The sequence below is a fragment of the Tauraco erythrolophus genome, chromosome 1 (genome assembly GCF_009769465.1).
Source record: "Tauraco erythrolophus isolate bTauEry1 chromosome 1, bTauEry1.pri, whole genome shotgun sequence".
Taxonomy (NCBI): Eukaryota; Metazoa; Chordata; class Aves; order Musophagiformes; family Musophagidae; genus Tauraco; species Tauraco erythrolophus.
In genome coordinates this window covers 115,155,516-115,181,194 of record NC_141465.1, presented here as the reverse complement: position 1 = coordinate 115,181,194, position 25,679 = coordinate 115,155,516, and the positions used below count along the sequence as shown (strand labels likewise).

At 42.0% G+C, this 25,679-nt stretch overlaps 1 protein-coding gene across 1 annotated transcript in view; it reads right to left on the bottom strand.

Moving 5' to 3' along the window:
- Positions 1-25,679, bottom strand: part of MIPEP (mitochondrial intermediate peptidase) — a 90,102-nt gene that overhangs the window by 19,271 nt on the left and 45,152 nt on the right. Inside the window, exons 15-16 of the mRNA XM_086613321.1 lie at positions 22,051-22,125; positions 16,897-17,016 (exon numbers count right to left, since the gene is read on the bottom strand). Coding sequence (XP_086469447.1) covers positions 16,897-17,016; positions 22,051-22,125 — 195 coding nt within the window. The remainder of the gene's footprint in view (positions 1-16,896; positions 17,017-22,050; positions 22,126-25,679) is intronic.

Sequence of the window (25,679 nt, the reverse complement as noted above, 5' to 3'; positions counted from 1 at the left end):
AATTCACTCTTTTGTTCTGAAACAAATCACAGAATTTTTTTCTTGATTGTATTAGTTTGTTACATAAGTTCACAGTGTGCTTTGAAGACGTCCTCAATTCATTCTCACTTGAAGAAACTGTTTAATGAGTTTTGGAGTGCAGAGTTTGCAAACTGCTTGTGCCAGTAGCTACTTCTGGGGAAAAGCTAGAGCACTCACCGTCTGGCAGAAACAACTCTCCCCTTAGGTATGCGCCGGCTTGTTCAGTCAACTGACATTCTGTATTTTTGGCCTGAGCCCCTCCAGGTTTTACAGAATTACATCATCATCATTCTGGAGTCTCACAATAATAAAAAAATCCAATAAAGAGCTTTAAAGCCACTTCCTCTGCTGCAGTTTCTGATCTTGTTTAGAGTACCAGAAAGCTACTTTCAAGAAACCACATCTTGTGCTGCACCTCTAACTTGCTTAATGTCAACGCTCTTCAGTTTTTCAGTGTCGTGCATTTCTGCGTTAGGAGTGGGAAAGCACACAAAGTAAACCAACCCAGGGACAGCGCTGACATTTTAGAAAGCGAGTCAAGCAAGAGATTAAGCTTTCAATTTATAACACTTCTGTGTTTTTATTATAAAATGGTAAATAAATCTAGCATGGCAGGGAATGTAAATATTTTTACAGTTGTTTACACTAGGGAAGAGGAAAGGAATTTAACATGCAATTAACCACTTAGGTGATTCTAGATATGTACCATATGGTCTTTGAATTACTTAAATTCAAGAAATATATTTCATTTTTATTTATAAACTATTAATGTATTTGAGCAGCTTATAGGAAAATAATTTAAAATTGTTTACTCTTCACCCTCTTTTCTCCTCCCCACAAAGGGATTGGGGTAACAGAGATAAAGAATATCAACATCAAAAACCTGTTTGTATGATCTGCATTGCTCTACAATCCATAAAACTTGGATTAAAAGACACAGAGATATGAAAATTGATTCTATATTATGTCCTTTGACTGACCTTATTTGGATAAGTTGAGTGTGTTACTTGCAAACATTATAACTAGTCTTTAAAGTAAAATATAAGAAATATGCAATCAGACAATTTCCAAACAAGTCCTTCACGTTGTAACAACACACATATACATACACATGCAACACACACACAACCTCCATTCTACTACCAATTGATAACTGATGTTACGCATTCTATTGTTTTCTCTCCATCCTTCCAGTACTTCCTCTTCCCAGTTGGGGAAGGGGCACATCTATGTTTTCGCAGCAGTTTATCCATGGCTATCCTTCCGACTACGCCCATTTTACTGTCACGTTATGAATTCTCTCTAAGGAAAACATCTATTCATTTAAAGGCATGTGGTGAATTAGGAAGTACAGGCAACTCTATCCAACAGTTACTACTTTTGGAGAGCTCAGAGCTGGGGCTTTAATCTTGCAGTATAAGATAGGATTTATCATAGAATCATAGAATCATAGAATGGTTAGGGCTGGAAGGGACCTTCGAAGGTCATCTAGTCCAACCCCCCTGCAAGGAACAGGGATATCTCCAACTAGATCAGGTTGCTCAGGGCCTTGTCCAACCTGGCCTTGAACGTCTCCAGGGATGGTGCATCCACCACCTCTCTGGGCAACCTGTTCCAGTGTTCTACCACTCTCATAGTAAAAAATTTTTTCCTAATATCCAACCTGAACCTACCTCCCTCTATTTTAAAACCATTACCCCTTGTCCTATCATAACTGGCCCTCCTGAACAGCCTCTCCCCATCTTTCCTGTAGGCCCCCTTGAGGTACTGGAAGACCGCTATAAGGTCACCCCGGAGCCTCCTCTTCTCCAGGCTGAACAGCCCCAATTCTTTCAGCCTGTCCTCATAGGAAAGGTGCTCCAGCCCTCTTATCATCTTCGTGGCCCTCCTCTGGACCCTCTCCAACTGGTCCATGTCCTTCTTATGTTGGGGGCTCCAGAACTGGACGCAGTACTCCAAGTGAGGTCTCACAAGGGCAGAGTAGAGGGGGAGAATCACCTCCCTCGACCTGCTGGCCACACTCCTCTTGATGCAGCCCAGGACGCGGTTGGCCTTCTGGGCCGCAAGAGCACATTGCCGGCTCATATTGAGCTTCTCGTCCACCAGTACTCCCAAGTCCTTCTCCTCAGGGCTGCTCTCGATCCAATCACCACCCAGTCTGTATTTATGCCTGGGATTGCCACGACCCAGATGTAGGACCTTGCATTTGGCCTGGTTAAACTTCATGAGGTTGGTACGGGCCCACCTCTCCAGCCTGTCAAGGTCCCTCTGGATGGCATCCCTCCCTTCCAGTGTGTCAACGGCACCACACAGCTTGGTGTCATCGGCGAACTTGCTGAGGGTGCACTCCATGCCACTGTCCACGTCACCGACAAAGATGTTGAAGAGGGCCGGGCCCAACACGGACCCCTGAGGGACGCCACTCGTGACCGGTCTCCACTTGGACATTGAGCCGTTGACCACTACTCTCTGAGTGCGGCCATTGAGCCAATTCCTTATCCACCGAGTGGTCCATCCATCAAACCCATGACTCTCTAATTTAGAGAGAAGAATGTCGTGCGGGACAGTGTCAAAAGCTTTGCACAAGTCCAGGTAGATGACATCCATTGGTCGACCCTTGTCCACCGATGCTGTCACCCCATCGTAAAAGGCCACCAAGTTGGTCAGGCACGATCTGCTTTTGGTGAAGCCATGTTGGCTGTCACCCACCACCTCCTTGCTCTCCATGTGCCTTAGCATGGTTCCCAGGAGAATCTGCTCCATGACCTTGCCAGGCACAGAGGTGAGGCTGACCGGTCTGTAGTTGCCCGGGTCCTCCTTGTTCCCCTTTTTAAAAATGGGGGTTATGTTCCCTCTCTTCCAGTCATCGGGGACCTCGCCAGACCGCCACGACTTCTCAAATACAATAGCCAGTGGCTTGGCAACTTCATCCGCCAGTTCCTTCAGGACCCGCGGATGGATCTCATCAGGTCCCATGGACTTGTGCACCTTCAAGTTCCTCAGATGTTCTCGAACCTGGTCTTCAAGTACAGTGGGCGGTGGTTCATCCTCACAGTCCCTGCTAGTTCTTTCCACAGCTTGGGTGGTAAGACAAGAGGCTTTACCATTGAAGACTGAGGCAAAAAATTCATTAAGTACCTCAGCCTTCTCTATGTCCCGGGTAACTAGAGCACCAGTATCCTTCCGGAGGGGGCCTACATTCTCTTTGGACTTCCTTTTGTCCCCTACATACCTATAGAAGCATTTCTTGTTGCTTTTTATATCCCTTGCCAAATTCAATTCCTTCAGGGCTTTAGCCTTCCTCACTTGATCCCTGGTCACTCTTACAGCTTCTCTGTATTCCTCCCAGGCTATCTGTCTCCGCTTCCACCCTCTGTAGGCTAACCTCTTCATTTTCAGTTGGTCCAGGAGCTCCTTGCTCATCCACGCCGGCCTCCTGGTCTTTTTGCCCGACTTGTTCTTCGTCGGGATGCACCTCTGCATTTTATAATATATAAAATGCTCCAGGCCCCTACCTGGCCATGGAGAGGGCCCGCAGCCAGTCCCCACACCAACGCTCCAACTTGCACAGTCAGCCCACAGATGGACATGCCTTGGCTGGCAGAAGTGGGCCTGCAGGGCACGACCATGCATAGAGGCAGGGAGCAGCTCCCGGGGATGCCCAGAGGCCGGGTGCAGCTCCGGGGGATGCCCAGAGGCTGGGCGCAGCTGCCGGAGATGCCCGCAGGCAGATGCAGGGTGCAGCTGCCGGGGATGCCCACAGGCAGAGGCCGGGCGCAGCTGCCGGGGATGCCCAGAAGCACTGGCTGGGCACAGCTGCCGGGGATGCCCACAGGCAGATGCAGGGAGCAGCTGCTGGGGATGCCCGCAGGCAGTGGCTGGGTGCAATTGCAGGAGATGCCCAGAGGCGGTGGCCGGGCACAGCTGCCGGGGATGCCCGCAGGCGGTGGCCGGGTGCAGCTGCAGGAGATGCCCACAGGCGGTGGCCGGGCGCAGTTGCCAGGGATGCCCACAGGCAGTGGCCAGGCGTAGCTGCCAGGGATGCCCACAGGCAGTGGCCAGGCGCAGCTGCGGAGCCTGGTCACCAATAAAGGCAAGGAGAAGCTCTGGGGCCTGACTGTGGACTGAGGCCGGATGCAGCTCCAGGGCCCTCCGACACCGTCTCCCAGCAGGCTCCCGCACCCACCACTTCTCTGGAGCCAACATCGTCGGGCACAGGAGAGCACGCAGCTGGCCCTTCTGCTGCTCTGGAACCACACAAATAGCACGGTGCAGCTGCGTCCCCTTGGCATCCGCCTTTTCTGCATCCAATAAACATTGTCGTGCTTTCTGGGATGTGTGTATTTCATGACCAAAGAGCAAACGACCACGGAGTATGCTTTCCATCACTGTCTCGGCAGTGTGGGAAAGCCAAAGGGGAGAATTTCTCGGACAGCACCATGACTTAGCACCATGATTTCCCTTCAGCTAAGTGCTGCAACAGGCAACGCGTCCCTCGTGGTCTCCCAGCCTCCCACTCCTGAGCACCAGGGCAGGACTGCCCAAGAAGTTCCCTGCCCATGGCAGGGGAGTTGGAACTAGATGATCTTTGAGGTCCTTTCCTACCCAAACCATTCTATGATTCTAAGATTACTGCCTAAGCTTTAAAGATTCAGAAGCCTGAGATAAGTAGTATCAGATCATCATGTTTTCCTTTGGGTACAGACTCACACTGAAGCCCAAGCTTTTTATTCTGCTTTACCAATTAAATCTAATTTTAAGTATTGACTTCTTCTTTTAAAAAAAACATCATGAACACTGCTTAAGATAAGCTCTGACAAAAAGTGAGAAATATCTTTAGCAATGTTGTGACTGCAAAATATATTTGCCAGTACAACTTAATCATGTAAATTACCTGTACCTACATTGGAAGACAAAAAAGCTACTATTTTACAGTAATGTTCATTTACTATCTTTTGCCAGAGCCACTGCAGACAGGGATTTAAGAGATCATGATTCTAATCCTGAATCTACCACAAACTGCAGTATGAACTTGAAGAAACTACTTTTTTTCCCCCCCTCTCGGTCTAACTGCCACCTCCTGCTAAGCGAGGGTGATAATAGTTCCTCCCTCTCGTTCTTTTCTGGTTCGACTGGAAGCTTTTCACAGAAAGGACATCTTCCACCACTTTTGAAGAGCATTTCATTTCAGGCCCTCTAGCCTGTGTTTATGGCAATGATATATTCAGTTGTATCTATCACTATCAAACATAACTCCAGTACTGCAGTCCTGGGGGGAAAAAAAGGACGTGAGCTGTGAAAACAGAATTACATAAAACTAAACAAAGCAAGCGGTGTTTTTATATTCATATATAAAAGATATATCTAAAGTGCATATGGCTGTTTCAAAATGTTACCAGGAGATGCATGCAATTGCTTCCTGCATTGTTCCTTAAAATGCTCTACTTACATGGTAAATACTATCGCTAAGGTATGTTTGAGTTTCATCAGGCTAACATTTGCAAAAGGAATTTCCTTAAAAGTGCTTCATATCTTATGATATCTGTAAACACTCTGCTGCTGTAGATAGTTGCCCAGTGAATAGCGTCATATTACCACCAGAAAACAAATCTTCACAGTATTTGCTATCAGCATTTTCTTTATCATAAAATGAACTCAACTCCAGAAAGACAGAAACCTAAACAAACCTTGAAAGGTGACTTTAAGAGCTTTTGAAAGTCTCAGTGTCTACTTTAATACTGACCTCAGCAGGGCACCAATCTTTCTGAAATGGCTTTTAGCTATTAATTATTTATAGAACTATCACTTCCCCAGAGTCCACTGTGCACTCCTTTATTAATCTTTTCCTCAGACCCAGACTCTTCAACTTGATTTTACAGTGTACTTTTCAGAAGGCTTATATGAAAACTAATCCAGGGATTTGCACTTTGTGTAAACAACTTTGGTTTCCAACATGGCAAGGTAAAAAATTACTTTGAAGGGGTTACATAAACTTCAAAACGTTGAGTAATGACATATGACTTCATCTCTCTTCAAAACACTCCACAAAGTGGAATATGAGCAACATCAGTGCCTCTTCAAGTAACTGAAGAGCAAGAAAAAGTGGAAAAGCAACCTTCTATGAAGGCTCTCTGGCTTTACGATGAAATTTATATCTCTGTGACCTAGAACAGTGGTTTCTTTAAAACTCTCTCTAAGGGAGATCCTAGACCTACTTAGTGTCTGCTTCCGTCTTCAACGAACGAGGGAAAAGATTGACAGGAGTTTTAAAAAGATTAGGTACTAACCATAATCACATTTGCTGTAAATTAAATCATTTTTCCCCTCCTACCATCTGCTCACTCATAAGAAACAAATGATCACAGACTCAATTCCTATTATATTTTTTTTCATAAAGGTTTTCAATACCAGAACATACTCATGTGTGCCCACATAATTTCCTCTTTGCTAGCCAAACAAACTCCACTTTCTCAACTTTCCTTATAGGTTATGTTTCCAAGCCTATTATCTTTCCAAAACCACTTCTCTGTATTTCTTCCAGTTTTCCTACATCTTTACAAGAGGTAAACACCTACAATAGGACACAACTCTACCCGCTGCTAAGCCCTCAATGCTAAATACTAAAATATATTGGAAAAACAGATACGATTTTCTTTAACAGCATCACATGAATAAAAGTATGCTCTTTTGGGATTTATTGTTCTTTAAATACTTATATATTTAATTGCTTTCCTAATGCAAACTGGAATAGACTAGTTCAGTTGGAAAGGACCTACAATGATAATCTAGTCCAACTGCCTGACCAATTCAGGGCTGACCAAAAGCTGAAACATGTTATTAAGGGCATTGTCCAAATGCCTCTTAAACACTGACAGGCTTGGGGCATCAACTCCCTCTCTAGGAAGCCTGTTGCAGTGTTTGACCACCCTCTCAGTAAGGAAATGCTTCCGAATGTCCAGTCTAAAGCTTCTCTGCCACAGCTTTGAACCGTGCCTACCTGTCCTGTCACTGGATACCAGGGAGAAGAGCTCAGCACCTCCCTCTCCACTTCCCCTCCTCAGGAAGCTGTAGAGAGCAATGAGGTCACCCCTCAGCCTCCTGTTCTCCAAATCAGACAAACCCAAAATCCTTAGCCACTCCTCATAGACATTCCTTCAAGCCCTTTCACCAGCTTTATTGCCCTACTCTGGACACACTCAAGGACCTTCACATCATTCTTAAATTGTGGGGCCCAGAACTGCACACAGTACTCAAGGCGAGGCTGCACCAAGGCTGAATACAGCGGGATAATCCCCTCTTTTGACCGGCTGGTTGTGCTGTGTTTGGTGCTCCCGCGATGGGGTTTGCCCTTTTGGCTGCCAGGGCACACTGCTGACCCATACTGAGCCTGCTGCCACCCAGCACGCCCAGATCCCTTTCTGCAGGGCTGCTCTGCAGCCCCTCCTCTCCCAGTTTATACTTGTGCCCAGCATAACACCGTCCCAGGTGCAGGATCCAGGACTTCAACTTGTTGCATTTCATCCCATTAATCGCAGCCCAATGCTCCAATCTATCTAGGTCCCTTATTACCAAATCTTTTTTGCATGAGGATAGTTTGTGTCTTTGGTTCAGTCTCTCTGATAACTAGATAATGTATTTTGAATCATCATAATTGGCTATTTTCCAGTTCCAGCAAATATCTGGCAGCCTTCCTCTTTCTGATGCATTGTTTTTAATCATTAGTGAGGGTTTTGTTTTTTAAGCTGCTTGAAATTTCCACAATTTTACTTTTGGCTCAGTAGAGCTTATCCTCTTTTCTGTTTTTCACACTTTTATACGGCTTCTACTTTTCTAATAACCTCTTTTTCTCAGATACTCAAAGATATAGGCTTTTTCTCTCACTCAGTTCTTTTCAGCATCTTATTGCCTATCACCATAAATTTTATTTCCTCATCCTCTCAGTATTGGTCATTTAAAAGCTCTTTGCTAACAGCACCAATTCTACCTTTTAGCGGTTCTTCTTAATTTTCTTTAATCGAGGTTTCAGTTTTGCTTCGGTTCTAAGGTTACATTAGTTTAACTCAATAAATCTAAGACAAATTTGCGAAGATTTTAGATAAAATAAGTATGAAGTGAAGTTGCAGTTTAAAATTTAATAAGCAGCCACTGCTTCGCCTTCCATACCAATAGTTTCAAGATTTATGTTCACCACTTGAGTAAAGTTCTCAGAATTCAAAACCACTTTTACCTTCAGAGGTTAAAGGTTATCACTTATTTATTTTAAGACAGCTGCCTCATCACTGGCCCAGTCTGACTATTTATTCTTTTTTATATGGTGTTACTGATACTGATATGAAACGTTATACAGGACCAGAGTAATAACTACACATTAGCTGAGTCCCTCCAAAGACCTAACAAGAAATCTTAAGAAAACAGATGCTACAACGACACATGATACTTCATTCAAACTGCCAGCCAGGCCTGAGTAGGCTGAGGAACACGTCTATTAAAAACTACATTCTTCACTGTGGCACCACTATTGACAGCGATGATGATCAGTACAAGACTGCAAAACAGAACTTCAGAAAATTTCAGAAACCACCTTGTCTCTATTTTTGGCCTTTGGCTTACCTAACACAACTAAGCATGACATCAGGTCACCTTCAAACTCCTAACAAAAGGCTCTTAAGAGGAAAAAAGAGGCACGCAGCTGCTCTTTTCTTCTCAGATATTCTTCAACAAAATGAAAAGGGGCACCAGGGCACATGGTGACAATGCGTGGTGCAGAAACTATTTTTCTCTCTGCAGAGAAGCCAATTCTCTGGTCGTGTTCTCCTCTATCCCTCCAGCTGTGGGCAATGATGAGGGATTGAGGGATTAGGCAGGAAGTACCAACAGATAATTAATACCTGGCTCCGAGCCTAGTGTGTACGGCAGGGGTTTGGGTTTTTTGACAGCGGCTGGATCTGCAAGAGGCCAGGTCTGTTAGAAAGACATGGTAATAGCCTGTCCCACAGAGGGAGAAGAGTTTTGGGAAGGGAGTAGGCAGGGTTCATAGACAGAGCCTTAAACTAGGTATGAAAGGGGGTGGGGGTGAAATCAGGATCACTCGAAGGGAGCCGGAATGCAGTATGCCAGTGCTTGTGGGGGAGGAATGCACTAGCAAGATTGCCCAGTCTTGTGAATTAGCAAGGGATCAAGGTGTCGTGCCAGGTTGCAGACAGAGTATGTCTGCATGTTGAGGGGTTGTTTAGGGGTTGGTTACTGTGGAAACATCTGAGCATCATCAGGGGGCTCCAGGTACCTCACCAGGGACCCAACTCAAATGCCTCTATATGAATGCCCGCAGCTTGGGCAATAAACAAGAGGAGCTGGAGATGCTTGTGAGCCTGCAGCGCTATGACCTGATCGGCATCACAGAGACATGGTGGAATGACTCCTGTGATTGGTGTGTTGGACTAGAGAGGTACAAACTGTTCAGGAAGGACAGGCAGGGGAGACAAGGAGGGGGTGTTGCCCTCTATGTCAATGAACGGCTAGAATGCATGGAGCTCCACCTGGCAAGTGATGACAAAAGAACTGAGTGCCTGTTGGCAGGGTGAAAGGAAGGGTAGGAGACTTTACAGTGGGAGTGTGCTACAGACCACCCAATCAGGAGGACCAAGTGGATGAGGCCCTACATAGGCAGATAGGAGCTGCTGCTCGTTCACAAGCCCTGGTCCTCATGGGGGATTTTAACCACCCTGATATCAGTTGGAAAAACAACACGGCGGGGAACAAGCAATCCAGGGGATTCCTGGAATGCATTAACAATAACTTCCTTATCCAAGTGATAGAGGAACCAACGAGGAGAGGTGCCATATTAGACCTCATTCTCGTCAATAGGGAAGGGCTGGTAGGTAATGTTGAACTTGTGGGTAGCCTGGGCTGCAGTGACCATGAGATGGTGGAGTTTGAGATCCTAAGGGCAGCTAAGAGGGGGAAGCTCAGCAAGCTTGAAACCTTCAATTTCAGAAGAGCTGACTTTCACCGCTTCAGGAACCTCCTTGGTAGTGTGCCATGGGATAAAGCCCTGGCAGGACGGGGAGCCCAAGATTGCTGGTTGACTTTCAAGGATCATCTCCAAGTTCAAAGGCATTGCATCCCTAAAAGGAAGAAATCAGGCAAAAACACCAGGAGACCTATATGGATAAACAAAGAACTCCTGGCTAAAATCAAATACAAAAGGGGATTACACAAAGCATGGAAGCAGGGACTGGTAACCTGGGATGAGTACAAGGAAGTTGCTCATGTACTCAGAGACCAGGTTAGAAAAGCTAAGGCCCTGACAGAGTCAAATCTGGCCAGCAATATTAGAAATAACAGAAAAGGATTTTATAGGTACGTGAGAGAAAAAAGAAAAACGAGAGAGAATGTGGGGCCCCTCCAGGAGGATACAGGTGATCTGGTTGCTCATGAATCTGTGAGGAAAGTTTTCCATAAGCAAATGACAGATGCAGCTTTTTGAAGTTTTTTTAAGTCCTATGGTTTATTTTTGAAATTGTTCTTGGCACTGTAAAATATTTCTGAAGATCATGAAAGAGTTTAAAATAAGATAATCAGGCAGATTTGCTGATATTTTCTCAGTCTAAATTGAGCATTAGTCTTGTGATTGGAACCCTATCATCTCATGTACAAACAACAGGTGGTGAGAGATAGCAAGTTCTTCAATTAGAAATAACATCTCTCTTCCCCTCCCTACAATTTCGAAGATATTCTCCAGCAGTCAAAGCCTGTAAGCTAAAGCAGCATAAGAATTATGCACCAGGACAGATAAATGGTCCATCTAGTCTGGCATCCTGTCTCTGACAGTGGCTCATGCCAGATGTTTCACAGGAAGGTAAAATACCCACATAATGCACCTGATTGTGTAATATTATACCATGAGATGAAATCTCTGTCTGTCCCTAGCTGGTGTTCATCTTATGTCTGAAATAAAGGCTGGCAACCACTCGAACCACACCACCCAAATCACAGAGGATGTTGGCTGGGTCTGGGAGAGTGAAGAACCACCCAGGGTAGGAGTATATCAGGTCCAGGAACACCTAGCGAACCTGAAGGTGCACAAGTCCACGGGACCTGATGAGATACATCCACGGGTCCTGAAGGAACTAGCGGCTGAAGTTGCTAGGCCACTAGCCATCATATTTGAGAGGTCCTGGCAGTCTGGTGAGGTTCCTACAGATTGGAAAAGGGCAAACATAACCCCCATCCTTAAAAAAGGGACCAAGGACAACCCGGGAAACTACAGACCAGTCAGCCTTACCTCTGTGCCAGGTAAAATCATGGAACAGATTCTCCTGGTAGCTGTACTAAGGCACATAAAAAATAACCAAGTGGTCGGTGACAGCCAACATGGCTTCACTAGGGGCAAGTCGTGCCTGACTAATTTAGTGGCCTTCTACAACAAAGCTACAGCACTGGTTGACATGGGTAAAGCAACGGATGTCGTTTTCCTGGACTTGTGCAAGGCGTTTGACACTGTCCCACATGACATCCTTGTCTCTAAAATGAAGAGACACGGATTTGACAGATGGACCACTCGGTGGATAAAGAACTGGCTGGATGGTCGCACTCAAAGAGTTGTGGTCAATGGTGCGATGTCTACATGGAGACCAGTGTTAAGCGGTGTCCCTCAGGGGTCTGTTCTGGGTCCAGTGCTGTTCAACATCTTTGTCAGCGACATGGATGACGGCATTGAGTGCACCCTCAGTAAGTTTGCCGATGACACCAAGTTGTGTGGTGTCGTGGACTCACTTGAGGGAAGAGATGCCATACAGAGGGACCTTGATAGGCTTGAGAATTGGGCCAGTGCAAACTGCATGAGCTTCAAACAAGTCAAAATGCAAGGTCCTTCACCTGGGTCAGGCCAATCCTAGGCACAAATACAAACTGGGCACAAGTGGGTTGAGAGTAGCCCTGAAGGGAAGGATTTGGGGGTGTTTATAGATAAGAAGCTCAACATGAGCTGGCAGTGCGCTCATGCAGCCCAGAAGGCCAACCGCATCCTGGGATGTATCAAGAGAAGTGTGGTCAGCAGGTCAAGAGAGGTGATTCTCCTCCTCTATTCTGCTCTTGTGAGACCCCACCTCAAATATTGCATCCAGTTCTGGTGTCCCCACCATGAGAGAGACATAGATTTGTTAGAGCGTGTTCAGAGGAGGGCCGCAAAGATGATCCAGGGGCTGGAGCACCTCTGCTACAAGGACAGGCTGCGGGAGCTGGGATTGTTCAGCCTTGAAAAGAGAAGACTTCAGGGGGACCTAATAGCTGCCTTCCAATACCTGAAGGGAACTTACAGGAAGGCTGAGGAGGGATTTTTTACAAGAGTGTCCACTGATAGGACAAGGGGAAATGGGTTTAAGTTGAAGGAGAACAGATTTAGATTAGATTTTAGGAAGAAATTCTTCAGTACAAGGGTGGTAAGACTTTGGAATAAATTGCCCAGAGAAGTTGTGGATGCCCCCTCCCTGGAGGTGTTCAAGGCCAGGATGGACGGAGCCTTGAGTAGGCTGGTCTAGTTGAGAGGAATCCCTGCCCATGACAGGGAGGTTGGATTAGATGATCTCTGACGTCCCTTCCAGCCTATGCCATTCTATGATTCTATGATTCTCTCTGTCTAGTGACACCAGCTTCTCTTCAGCTGCCCAGTCTCCCAGATGCCTTTATATGCGCTCTGTTAATGAAATCCTTGTTTCCTCTGCACCCATGGCAAGCCACATCTTCCTGCAGTGCCTGACAGCCTCCCGGAGCAAGCACTCCAAATGTTATGTAGCATCTCATCCGTTGTTCCGTCAGGAACATGACAGACACAACCCAGCAAGTTAAGACAAGAACCTAGGTGGAGCCTTCCAAGGTCAGGATCCCTGTCTGGGCAGAGTCCCCCCAGCTGCAGGAAGAAGAAAGACTAACCACCACAATGGTGATACCCTAAAGGGAAGAGGTGTATGAAAAATGGTGTATCTGTAACAATACCTGCCTTGTTTTCTGTTGGCAAACTTGGCTGGCTAAGATATTTGGTCTCGCAGGTGTTTTGGTCTCTCCAATCACTAGCAACCATAGGACATTAAGAAGTTCTCATACTGCCAAAGAAACCTGTACTCTGGACAAAAGTATATAAGCATAATTAAACCTGAAACGTGATGTAAATTTTAGCCCACCAGGAGGCGGTCCTTCTGAACTAATATGTACTCAACGTGCTAGAGCAAAAAGGTATACAGGAAATTATTTCGTGTTCCAAAAAATTTCAAAGGCTCCCTACATACCAACAGGATCTCTCCTATAAAATGTAATTATAATGATGTGTGTGGGTTAATTCCAACATTGTACTTTGTATTCAAGTGCCACACAAGAGATTCTTCCGTTTCTGGAAGAAAAAATTAACGGAAGGCCACATAATTTTAAAAAATGCAAAAGGGACTATTTGGCAGAGATCCAAAAAACAACCCAGATTCACTGTGCCTCACTCTCAAAAACCATTTTTCCTTACAGTCACAAGTCAAACCAGTATCTCCCACCAAACTTCCAGATTAGAATGAATAAAGGTTACTATGATGGACAGATAATAAATACGTAAGTCCTTATTCATTTTTTGAAAATAAGAATCAATAATTCAAACTAATTTCATATTTCTCAAAGAAAATTCAGGTATGATGATTTCAGCAGCTGGTGTTTATGTAAACCACTTCAATTTTTGGGAGTTTTCTCCTGTAACTGCAGGAGGCTGCAGTCTCCACTATCATTGCAGAGCCTGTTTACCCTGTGTCTCGTTTTTTGTTACAATATTGAACCGAAACCCACAGCAGGAGATAGGAATTATTACGCCTGGAGCAGGACTAACAATGGCATAGCATGAAGTTTTGATGACTGTCTCAAAGGAAAGTAGTTTTCAAGTCTGAACTTGGGGGACAGGCAAAGGACTAAGCAACAGATCATGAGGAGAAACTTTGATCACGTCTTGGGTTGATCAAAGGGTTACCTGATACTTTTTAAAAAGTCTCTCTGGGCATCCTGGAGACAAGGTAGAAGAGACGAGAGGAGATACTCTAAAAGCAGACAGCCCTATCAGTTGCAAGGCAGGCCACTGGGAATGGAAACTGGCTTCACAAGAGGTGAGAAACAAGCTATGATTCGAAGAAAAGTTTGGAGCAAAAGCAGGGTACTGAATTACGACAGTGCAGAGATTTTGACATCAAGTACATTCAGGAAGAAATGGCAGGAAAATGTGTGGTCATTATTATTTGGTTTATCTTGCTTTCTTAAAAGAGTCAAAAGAAAGACTGATTGCTTTTTAAAGTCATCATAAGGACTCAAGAATCCAGCCTGTGCAAAATGTCTATTCATTTTCCAAGCTCAGTAACACAAATCTCCTCTGGCAACAAAACTGCCAGACACCACAAAAACAGGCAGATACATTTCCTTGCCCCCTGCCTGGCAGTCGTCAGCTTCTGGATTCGGTAACAGAGCAAAGAAATCCCACCGGAATTCCATCCTCCAAGAGCCAGCAGCAAACCCTGTGTACTTTTGAACAGATAAGCAACGGCCAGCCAGAAATCGAGATTTGCATTCTTCAGGAAAACAAAGTCTTGTGGAGCGCTGTTCCTCTGTGCTTCTGTCTGTTTACAGTCTGCTCCATTCTTCCTTTCTGCCTCACATGTGGCACTAGCTTCTGCAACTGTCTGTGTCAATGCAGCCAATGTAAATACTACTGCACGCAGTGCCACCTGCCCCAATGCCTGTAAAACCTATCTGAATGGCAAATGTAGACTTCGACAGAATTTTCTTGCCACTATCCCTATATTGCTGGCAAATAAGAAACCATATTTGCTGAGGATGATGCTTTGGTTTACCTTAAAATAGATATCATCACCTAGGTACAGCAGCATTTACTTATTAGGTGTAGTTTATGTGCCTCATTTTGAAAGTACTATAACAAAACGACGCATAGGAATTGTCCTGTTATCTGATCTGTGTTTCAGAAAGACACGAAATTCATCTGCTGAAGACATCTGCTGTGGCTTTGCTTCAGAAAATGAGTCTGCACAATGAGACTGAAGCCTAAGTACATTCAGAGGACACTTACTAAGTTTACTTGTCTGCCAAGAGCAGTAGGAGGGAATTAAGGTATCTGGGGGAGATAATAATGGATGCTTGTGCAGCCCTGACAGACAATGCTACTACAGAAAATCACATTAATGCAGTTAAGATCTTCACTAGGGAAGAATTACCTTTACCCAACACCATTAACTTAAGATATACAAGCCTGACTTAGCAATTCATAATTGAATCTAAACATATAGAGAGCAGATAAAATTCAAATAATCAAAATATTTTGTTTTCTCTGTCAGCCATATATGTACAGATGAATGACAGATAAAAATAAAAACTGATTGCTCTCACTCTATTTCAATGCCTAGCTCTGAAATTAAATGAAAGGAAGGAATATACTTTCTTAATTTAAAAAAATCAAAAAACAAAACCCCTCACTTTTACTTTCAAGACGTTTATTTTTTATCTAGACTACAAATTAAACTGAAAACATATCTTAAGTGTGGAAGAAAGTAACACAGGACAGCAAGCCAGATTACAGACATTAATTACAAAGCGCTAGTGTTCTTCTAATGTAATTTTTCACTGTTTTACTGAAATTTAAATTGTATTTCAGTTCTTGACTAGACACACTAATTCTACATTCAATAAATGTAAAGAACACAGACTTTCTCACAAGTGAAAAGTTTACAGTATGTTTTGCTAGGACGGAGTTCCGGGTCAAAACTTGCTGTCCCTCTTCATACTGAGGCTATGCTCATTACAAGATGTTACACTCTTTTGAAGGTAACAGCTAAATAAAAAATATTTTATGTCGAACAAAAACCGCAGGCTAAATTTCAAAGCAGGGAATTGTCTGATGCACTGGGTAACACCTGTGGAGGAGCGGTGTAAAACAACACTTAGGAAAATGCCTAAGAAGTCAGACATAGTACTCTGATCACATCTTGCTTCCACTCCTCTGGCTTTGCCAGGCCAGCAGAAGCAGCACAGTTTAACGAAGAAAGGGCTGAAGCATGGATTTCCTGATACCCTTCTCAGAGAAGGAAAGTCACAGTTTTGCTAAGGAAAAAGGTACATTTCCTGAGAAGCAGAAAGCAGAGAAAGGATCTGGGTATTCTGACTGAAGTGTGAAACAGTGATTTGGGCTATGCTCTGGCAGGGAATTCCGCTTCAGACAGCCCAGGAAATCCTATGACTATCATCTATGCAAACTGCACCTCTGGATGTCACATGAAGTACAGAACAAACACACAATGAGTCATGATGAAGATCAAAATTACGTAGCTCTGCAGAACTCAAGGCTTTAACGCTTTCAGATACCGCATGAAAGGATAACTAAGTGATGTGCCACAGGTCACAGCAGTACAGTGAGAAAAACTCATTTCAAGTCCTACTTCACACTGACTTGCTCTCATATGCTGACACTGACAGCATACAAACACCAACACGCAGCGCAGTGCTTTGTGGCCTTTTCCAAACAGTCCTTTGCACACCTAGAATAAACCCTCTTTCCAATGTATTGTTTCCACTGCCTTCCTTAATAAGAAAATAAAAGCAATTAAATTCAGCATGACAAGACAACACCTGTACAAAACCAGGTACACTAATTATATTTTGATTTTTAGCTGAAAATTTCCAGCATCTTACTCTCTGGATGAACCGGCTGAAAGAACAAAAACTCTTTCAACACAACAATACAACAATAAGCATGTGAGTGTGTGGGGCAAGGGGCAGGGAGAGGTAGGGGGTATTGATACACTATCAAAGAAAAGGCGTAGCCTATATAGTCAGCATGTTTCTACTCACCGTATTAGGTACATATGGCAACCCATAAACTTTCTCCTGTGTTTCCTTTAAAATTTCTGTGGTTGACTTTTTTAGAGGATGTTTCCCATGGTAGATTTGGTCCAAGGCAGCATAAAATACCTGAAGAGAGAAAATACATGTTTGTCTTTGGCACATGGCATTGGACAACCAAAAAAGACAAATAGAAAAGAATGAGAGAGACAGAAATAGGGAGAGGGAAGAGTTTAAACATATATGGTTTTGTAAATCTTTTATTTTTAGTATAACTTACAAGGAGAGAAACAGGCTTTTGGAGTACACCAACCACCACCACCATGACCAATCATAAATTTGTGTCTAGGTCACCAAGAACACTGGCAGTACCAAATCACTTGCATTTTTAAGTAAAATTAAGACCCATCCCTAAAGCCCTTCAGCAATTCCCCTTTTCAAAAAGAATATCAGTCACACTCCTAGGGATACTGCAATACTATCCTCAATGAAATACACACACTGTTTTAGGAATTACAGCCACGAAATGCAGAAATTTTATGGAGAAAAGGCTGTTGGAGGCATTCTCCATCCACGGAGAATGGACGTTTTATGCGATCTGAGAAACACAACATCCTCAACATGTGAAAAGATTTTTTATTACGAATTTGGGTACACAAACATTTTGAACTCTTTAGTCATTTATTAGAAATCAACATTAGAAGGGAGCTGGATATAACATACGCCAAAAATGTGACTGTTTCTAAAGGATCGTATTCCTTCTGTTTGAATAAGCTATCTTCTAACACACAGAATCTTGATAAATCCTTTTACGGTGTTTTCAAGTGATCAATGTGACTACTGATTATTTATTTTTTTTTCAAGAAAAACTGAAGGTTATAAGAGCAGTCAAGAAGCTATGATTTGCAAGGGCTACTCCAGAATTTCCTGCTTGCTTCCTATATGGATAATGAGAAGAAAAGAGGTCATTAAGACCTATGTTTGCAGGATCAGCCATTAATGACTTTGCAAGTTTGTGCCCTGGATACTGACATGGAGCAAAAGACGCAAGCACTTAACATCGCCCATCTACAAACCCAGAGTAGGCAGCAAGTATCTGCTGAGAGGATAACTCCATGAAGACACTGGGCCAAATGGCAAACAATGATGAGTACTTTACTTCTTAAAAGTACACTTTGCAGGGGTATTTAAAATTTTCTATCATTATACTGATAACATAAAAAACTAAAAATCTAAAGAAAAAACTAAGGTAAAAACTACAATATTTTTAACATTTATCTTGGAAGAGAAAAAGGCTTGGCAATGCCTTTCCTCGTTCTTTTCATCCTGAGAGCTGGTCTCTAGAATCCCGGTTTGTTTTTTTAACAAAGTTTAAGAAAAGCTACAACATTTACGGTAGCAAAGGTGGCTGAGAATATAACCAACACTAAGTACCATGAACAGATCTGAAAATTACCTGAAGTAATAGTCCTAGAAAACTCACTTTCTCCTGTCACCATAGGCCTTTGTGACTCTGCAGGAGTCATTTCACACCAACTTTCCTCTCCTTTCCAAAAGCCCAAACCAAACATCAGGAATTTCTGTATCTGATGACAGACTTTGGCATCCTGCTTCAGCCCAACCTTGATTCTCTTTATTCTTTCTTCCAGCTTTGTTAGGCCTGTTTGCTGTTGCTCTTCAGTGTTCCTCACAAGACGGAGCAGACTGCTCTGCAATGAACCTTCTCTTAAGTAAAATTCAGAGTCAAGTAGTTTGTGGTCAGGGAGCTGGAGCAAAAGCCCAACTCACAGCCAGGCAGTGAGGAAACAAGAGCTGAAGGCCAGTGAAATGGACCCCCTAAAGAACAACGTGGTGATAAAGAAATGAGTAACTGAAGCCAGCTACAAGCCTTCCCCTGATCCTGGCACATGTAAAGCATAGGAAGAAAGCTATAAGTGAGGCCACCTGGACAGTATAGTTTAAAAAAAAAACATCCCTGAAAATAAACTTGGATGAATTTTATATTCATAAGCATTCCCACTACAAACCACAGTTCTGGGCGTTTACACAGGACTTTGAAATGGGAAAAGGAGACACGTCCCAGGACCACAGTATTTTAGGTGATACTGCTGAAAAGCATGCAAACACTTAATATTAAGCACTAGCTAGAAGATTATTTTTAGTATCAGTAAAACACATTTTCCAGAGGACCTGAAAATATAAAAAGGTCATCAAATAGTAATCTATGTACACAGCTACTCTCTATTTTGCACTGACACTGGTATTTATTAGTTTCACTTGATTCCATTTTTTTCTAGCTCCTTGTCTGTTTAATAGTATTAAAATGTAAACAGTTACACGTTTTCCAGTGAAGATACTACTGACTGAAAGACTCTGGAACTTAGTCAGCATGGCAAAAGCCTTCTAAGAAGGTGTATAGATTCTCCTATTTTTCATCTTGAGGAACTGATTACATGAGCTGGAAGAAAATGCAGAGGTATTATAGTTATGATGAAAAACCAGCAACATTTCTTATTTTCATATGCCAATAGACTTATTTTCTGAACAGACCACAAAAGAACCGTTAGGCATTTTACCCACTGCTGGAAAATTTGTAAGCATTTTTCTTTCTTTTAAAGGTCAAACATGCCTCACATAGCATCTAGTCGTCAATGCAGAATATACCCTTTAAGAAGTCTGAACAGAAGGTATTAAAGTCATCATTCACAGTTTTTTCAGGTATATACATTAGTAATGTGTATATATATACTTTGGCATCTGCAGATTGAATTTTGCAGATTGTATGTTTTTTCTTCAATGAATTATTATACTTTAAAGTCTGCATGAGTAGCAATACACATTTCCACAAAGGAACGTGTGAACTTTATATTTGCCAGGCAATCAACTTCTGTGGGACATTTTTTTTTCTGAATTAATAAACAGAATGGCTCCACCAGCCAGTCTCTGAAATGAGTGCATACTTCTGCGGTGGGCATTACAACTGGAGTCTCCAAAAGCATGGTGCTGAAAGTAGGAAATAAATAATATTATTCAGTGTGGCATTGTGGTCGTTTGGCACTGGTTGAAACTGGTTGAACTTTAGTTACACAAGAGTAATCTGAGGGCAAACAGCCTGCTTAATCACTGCATCATTGCCAGCACCAATCAATCATTAGGTGCCTGCAGGAATTTGAGCCTACCAGAAGTGGGTGTTCTCTCTCCAGTTCTAAAGCTACAGAGGCCTGGAGTCACTCCGGGACAGACCATACAGAGACCTCAGAAGCAGCTGAAGGCCAACAGTGGCAGGGGGCATTGCACAGCCCACCTCATGGGAGTGATGCAATGACCTCTCCTGAAGTGTGCCATCTTCCCCGCCACGGGACAAGGAAGCAGTGTCACTTTTTAATACATCTGTGACTTAACATGTTCTTGGTATCCAAGCCCATTTAGCCCCCACACTGTCAATGTGTCAACAGGATTATAGCAAATACGTATTAAAAGTTGAAAGGATCCATATAGAGCTGGTATGGACACAGCAGAAAAGAGTGGGTGCATGTGAAAGCACTTGATCATCACTTTGATGGCTTCTAGTCTGTACATTGGCAAATTATTCTGCATTGGTGGACTTCATGAACACAAGTCTACCACTACGCATTCTCAGTATAAATTTTATTTCAATTCAGAATTGTTTTCCCCAAAAAAACCCTATATGAATTAATCATGTTCTTGCTCACGTTCTCTCTGGATTCTCAGCTATCTCCATATGAGAACCTTTCGGAGCCAGCAGCATGGATTTCAAAACAAGACCTTCAGAGGGGGTGCAGTTGTTTTCATGTCACAGAGGTACAGTGACAGGTAGCACCCTCCTTGTTCACACCTCCTGCACAGCCAACACCGGCCACTGACAACCAGCACTGCACTGAAAACATAATTCTAAAATCCATTAAGTTTAACCAATGAAAAACACGTGTATACACTGAAAACAGTGTTAGGTCTGGTTTTGATTAGTGTAACTGACACATATACATTTACAGGTCCATGCTTCAGTATTCTGATTAGTTTTAAATCACTATAAATAACTGCACAGAGCGAACTGCAAATATTTAACTAAGTTTTTATTTTAAATCAACTTCGGTTAACCAGTGCAACTCATGTTTGTAGACGGAGTTGCAATCATTTGGGCACTTCTCAAAGTGAAGACTTACAAAAGATTCAATCTTTAAATTTATTTCTTTCCACATCTCAAAAATAATCACTACCCTTTATTAAGGTACTAGCAGCGTTATCTCACCTAAACAGTAGGTCAAGTGTAAAAAGAAAAATTACATGGCTTAAGGCAAAACAAAGAAGAAAATGAAATCACAAAAAGAAAAAAAAAAAAAAATCACACAGCAGAAGCCTGTAGCATACTAAACACAGCTAAACTCTCACTGTAAAAAAAACTTGGCTGGATGCTAATGCTACTGTTCGCATCCGAGAACTGCTGTTGCAGGACTGAAAAAAACTAAATATCCATTTTAGATCGCACCCTTATTTCCTTTATTTCCTTTGAAGAAAAGCAACATGGATAGTTTGCTTATGGGAATGACTGATCAATCACATCTACCCACAGAAAATAAAGGTTTATGAATTCAATTACTGCTTGTAACACTGAGAGAGAGAAGTCTTACAGCCTTATAGCTCGGCCACTAATTTTGATGGCAGTAACAAGATGCCACTTTCATACTGGAGCTGCAGAAGAAAAGGAGCTCAAATCACATTGTAGTAAATAAATGAGCTGGTTTGGTATTACTAAGGTGGCTTGTACCTCTCAGCCCTGCTACACTTTAATGATCCAAAGGTACGCAATACTTCCCCTACTGCAAGTTCTCCTTAAATGATACCGTTAATTTAACCAACCTTAAACGACATTTGAGAATTCTGATAATCCAACCATTTTCAAAAGCTGTGGTTTTCAAGGTATTTTCCTACAGATTTAGACATTTAGCTCTCAGCAGACAACACAGAATATGTTGACAAAAACAAACATGAAAACTAATATAAAAATGAATTAATTTTCACTAATTTGCATATACCAAGATAACATGCCTACATTAAAACAAAAAATTTGGTACAATTATAAGAATTAAAATATGTTCTGAAAGTTCTTGATAGAGAGTAGAGACTAGAATGCAAAAAACATACCTGGAGCTGCATATCAGCTGCAGCACACACCTTTTTGGACTCACATAGTCTTGACACCATGTTTTTTGGTAGTGGCTTGAATTAAAAAAAAAAAAAGTCAGAACATGTTTAGAATTGTTGTATATTTGTATATAGTATGCTTACTACTAGAAAAGGCTGAAGACAAAAAAAACTCTCATGGCGGTAACAGAAATATATTTGAAGTGCTTTGCATTGAAGAATTAACAATACGAAAAGAAATCTCATTTGTTAAAGCATTCAACGGGCAATTAAGATATTGGCAGTAATTTAAATAGCAATCAAGAAATCACTGTGTCTCAGTGTTTGTTTTTCTATAAATTGATCCTATGTTCCTTTACATGCCTGTTAAAAAAATTAAAATATTAAACATAATATAATATAGTAATATTAAAGATAAAGAACTGATGGGGGCAGTTAAAGTCCTCCCAGGTCATCCTGACTAATCTTCAAAAGCAGATACTACAATAGATTCTGCTGTTGGTCTTTGAGCATAGTTCACTTGGATTTACATGGAGACCCACATAACTTCCATTGAGCTGGCGGGGTTTTCACAACTTCAACTGGGTAAGCATCAGGCCTTCTACCCTAACCCACATAAAAATGTTTAGTTGCACTGTACAGTAAATATCTACCCTTTGAAATTTTTAACAAAGTTGAATTCATTCCACATCTATGGCAATAAAATTATTCATGCCACCACAGGCTGAGACATTCTTTGAGTCACTAAGCAAACTCTTTGACTTCCTATCCAGACATCTATAAGTACATCCAAAGACTTTTTAATGCCAGATTTTTAAAAATATCTGTATATGAATGCTTGACCTTACACTTCTGCTCCTTCCTGAAGCTTTTCAATAGATGTTTTTCCTAGTAAGTATATTTTTTTTGTCAGCAGTTTTATTAACCAAACATATTAAATATGGTTAAAATAACTGGATTCTTGCTAAGATATTAAGAAAGTTGTACAATGTAATTACAGATGTTTGGTATTACTCTGAACTCTAAAAGTATACCTACAATCTTACAGTGTGTATTGAAGCGTTCAAGAAATAACAGATCCTAATGGCAGAGCCATATGTTTAGATTCTGCGTAACTGATATGACTTCAAGACAAACAATGTTAATGTTCAAGGACTAAAAACCCAACTCCAGAGAAGTTACACATAAGTGAGGAAAACGTTATCAATTAACTCTGTGGAATCTGGAAGTTAAAGCAGATAAGAAAAACTCTCAAGTTGTACAGCTGTTTTATGCAGCTTGCCAAAGTTTGTAACCTCTTCTCCAAGACAAACGTTAGCTGGGTCAAGCACGGGATAGAACAACATCCACTACTTTGCCTGTCATAAACGTGTGCAGCTGTTAAACTTCAACACGAAAAATGAACCAATGAACATGAAAACTGTTATACAGTATGTCCTTGTTAGGCCAGTATTTACCCTTCCCAAATACAAAAATTCTGTTTTGAATTACATGACGATTTTGGACTACTAGAGTAGTAAGAGCAGTAGTAAGAGTAAATGGGTAGTTATCCATAGTAATAAAGATGTTACTAGCTGACTACCCTTGAGATTCTATACTGGATTTAGTATTTTTCAGGATACTGCTACTTATGTAGAAAAGTTCTTAAGGTAGTAAGCAAAGCAGAAAAAATTACAAATTATAAAAATTATTTTGGTTGGACGGTTTTTCTCCTGGCTCTATGAACATCTCTTGTCTCATCCTCTTACACAGGCAGAGTGAGGCATGCACTTCAATGACTTTTCATCCTGGAACTACAGCACATGTGGGTTTGCAATAACACAGTTTCAGTTGTCATGAAGGAAAACCTTGTGTAAGGAAACCTATAGAATTTTGAACAGATTCTGTTATTGAGCACCAAACCTATCAAAGTTTTAGCAGCTTTTTGGAGGCTTTAATTCCCTAGTGAAGTAGTGCAACATGGAATTAAACAAAACTGATTTCTCCTAGGGACACCTGTGTTTTGGATATAGTAAAGTACGAGAAAACTGGATGGGAATTCTTAAATTGTAATTTGCCAGTGTTAAAAAAAATCTGAATATCCAAAAGCTTGGCAACAGCAAATACGTCTATGTTTTAGATGGTTATAATTTAAGAGTGTTAAAGCCAAGAGCACTCCTACTAGTAAGGTCAAACCAGCTCTTTCAACATAATGGATTTTCAATTTATATTTTGGCCATATTCAGTGACGGTAAGAGGTAGTTAAGTGCACAGGCTGGTACACAAAATAAGTAGAAGAAAGAGCACTAAGAAGTTTCTAATTGGCATTTTGGTAAATCACAGTCCCACAGATCTTCAAGTGAGTTGGGAAATCCAAGTTTGCGGTTCACTGGGGTGCAGAGCGGCAAGGTTTGGCGGGGATAGAGTTTGTACGCTCCCTGGGGGAGCTGGTCACACCCAGCCCTGCTCAAGAAACAACTGAAGGAGGTCGAATTCTCAGTTCAGAGCTAAGCATTTCTTACAGACTCTCCACCTGAAAGAGTCTTGCCTTCTTTGGACTGTCCTGCAAACAACTGACCTCAAGCTGCAGGAGACTGCTGAAAAGGCAGCCTCTGCATTCACCCGTTTCTTCCTTATATTCTGCTACAAGCATCTACCCTATTCTAAATTGAACTACTGAGGGGAGACACAGAATGATCATTGATAATGTACTAAAACCTCTCTGAACGGGAGACGGCTTAGCACCATCTTCTAGAGACCAAGTAAAATGTAGGTAATACCAAGAGCCTCCAAAAAAATCTTTTTTTTTGCAGCCATATGAATATTGACCAAATAATGTAGATCATCTCCGCCCTGAAGATCAAGCTCTACTGTTTGAGCAGATTAAAATCTGCAGGAAACTACAACTCACTCCTATTGACAAAAATGAACAGGAAAAAGACATAAATGTTCTTTTGTTTAAATCTATCAGTGCTACTGATCTGGCTCAAACGTTGTGCTGTGATCATAATTTGCAAGCCAAGCAGAATTTGGCACCAGAAAAACATTGTCCAAAATAGATTAAATTGAAAGAATGGTAAAATGGAGATAATTTAAAAAAAAAAAAAAAAAAAATATCCCAAAGCACCTTTGGGATTTTAAAATTCAAGATTTCAGGGAGCTAAAATTAGACTCCAGAGGGTTTTTCCAAGATCACCACTCCTCTCCAAAGTCTATTTCTGTGAACATCAGGCATATAGATATGCTGAGGTCTTGAACATACTGAGGAAGATGCACAGCTTCAGGCAATAAAAACTATTTCTCCTTGCTCCACTACAGCTTCTTAATAAGCAGCTGAGTGAAGAAAAAAAATGAATCAGCAGGATTATTTTACTCATCCTGAACGATAAGCTCTCTGATAAAACCAGAATCAAACTGTCACACTCCTAAAAGAAAGAATTCTCAGAGCTTTGGCTAAAACTATTTTAATTGAATAACCACTCAATTTTTTAAATTCAAACACTACATGCTTTACTTCAGATTCCACTTTTCCATTCTTCTGTATTAAGTAACTTTAAGATCTTAGCATGAATATTTCAGCATGTTTGTCACGCTGGCTAAAGGCACAGAATTCCCTGTGTTCCAAAGTATGCTTAACTCCTTACTGCTGT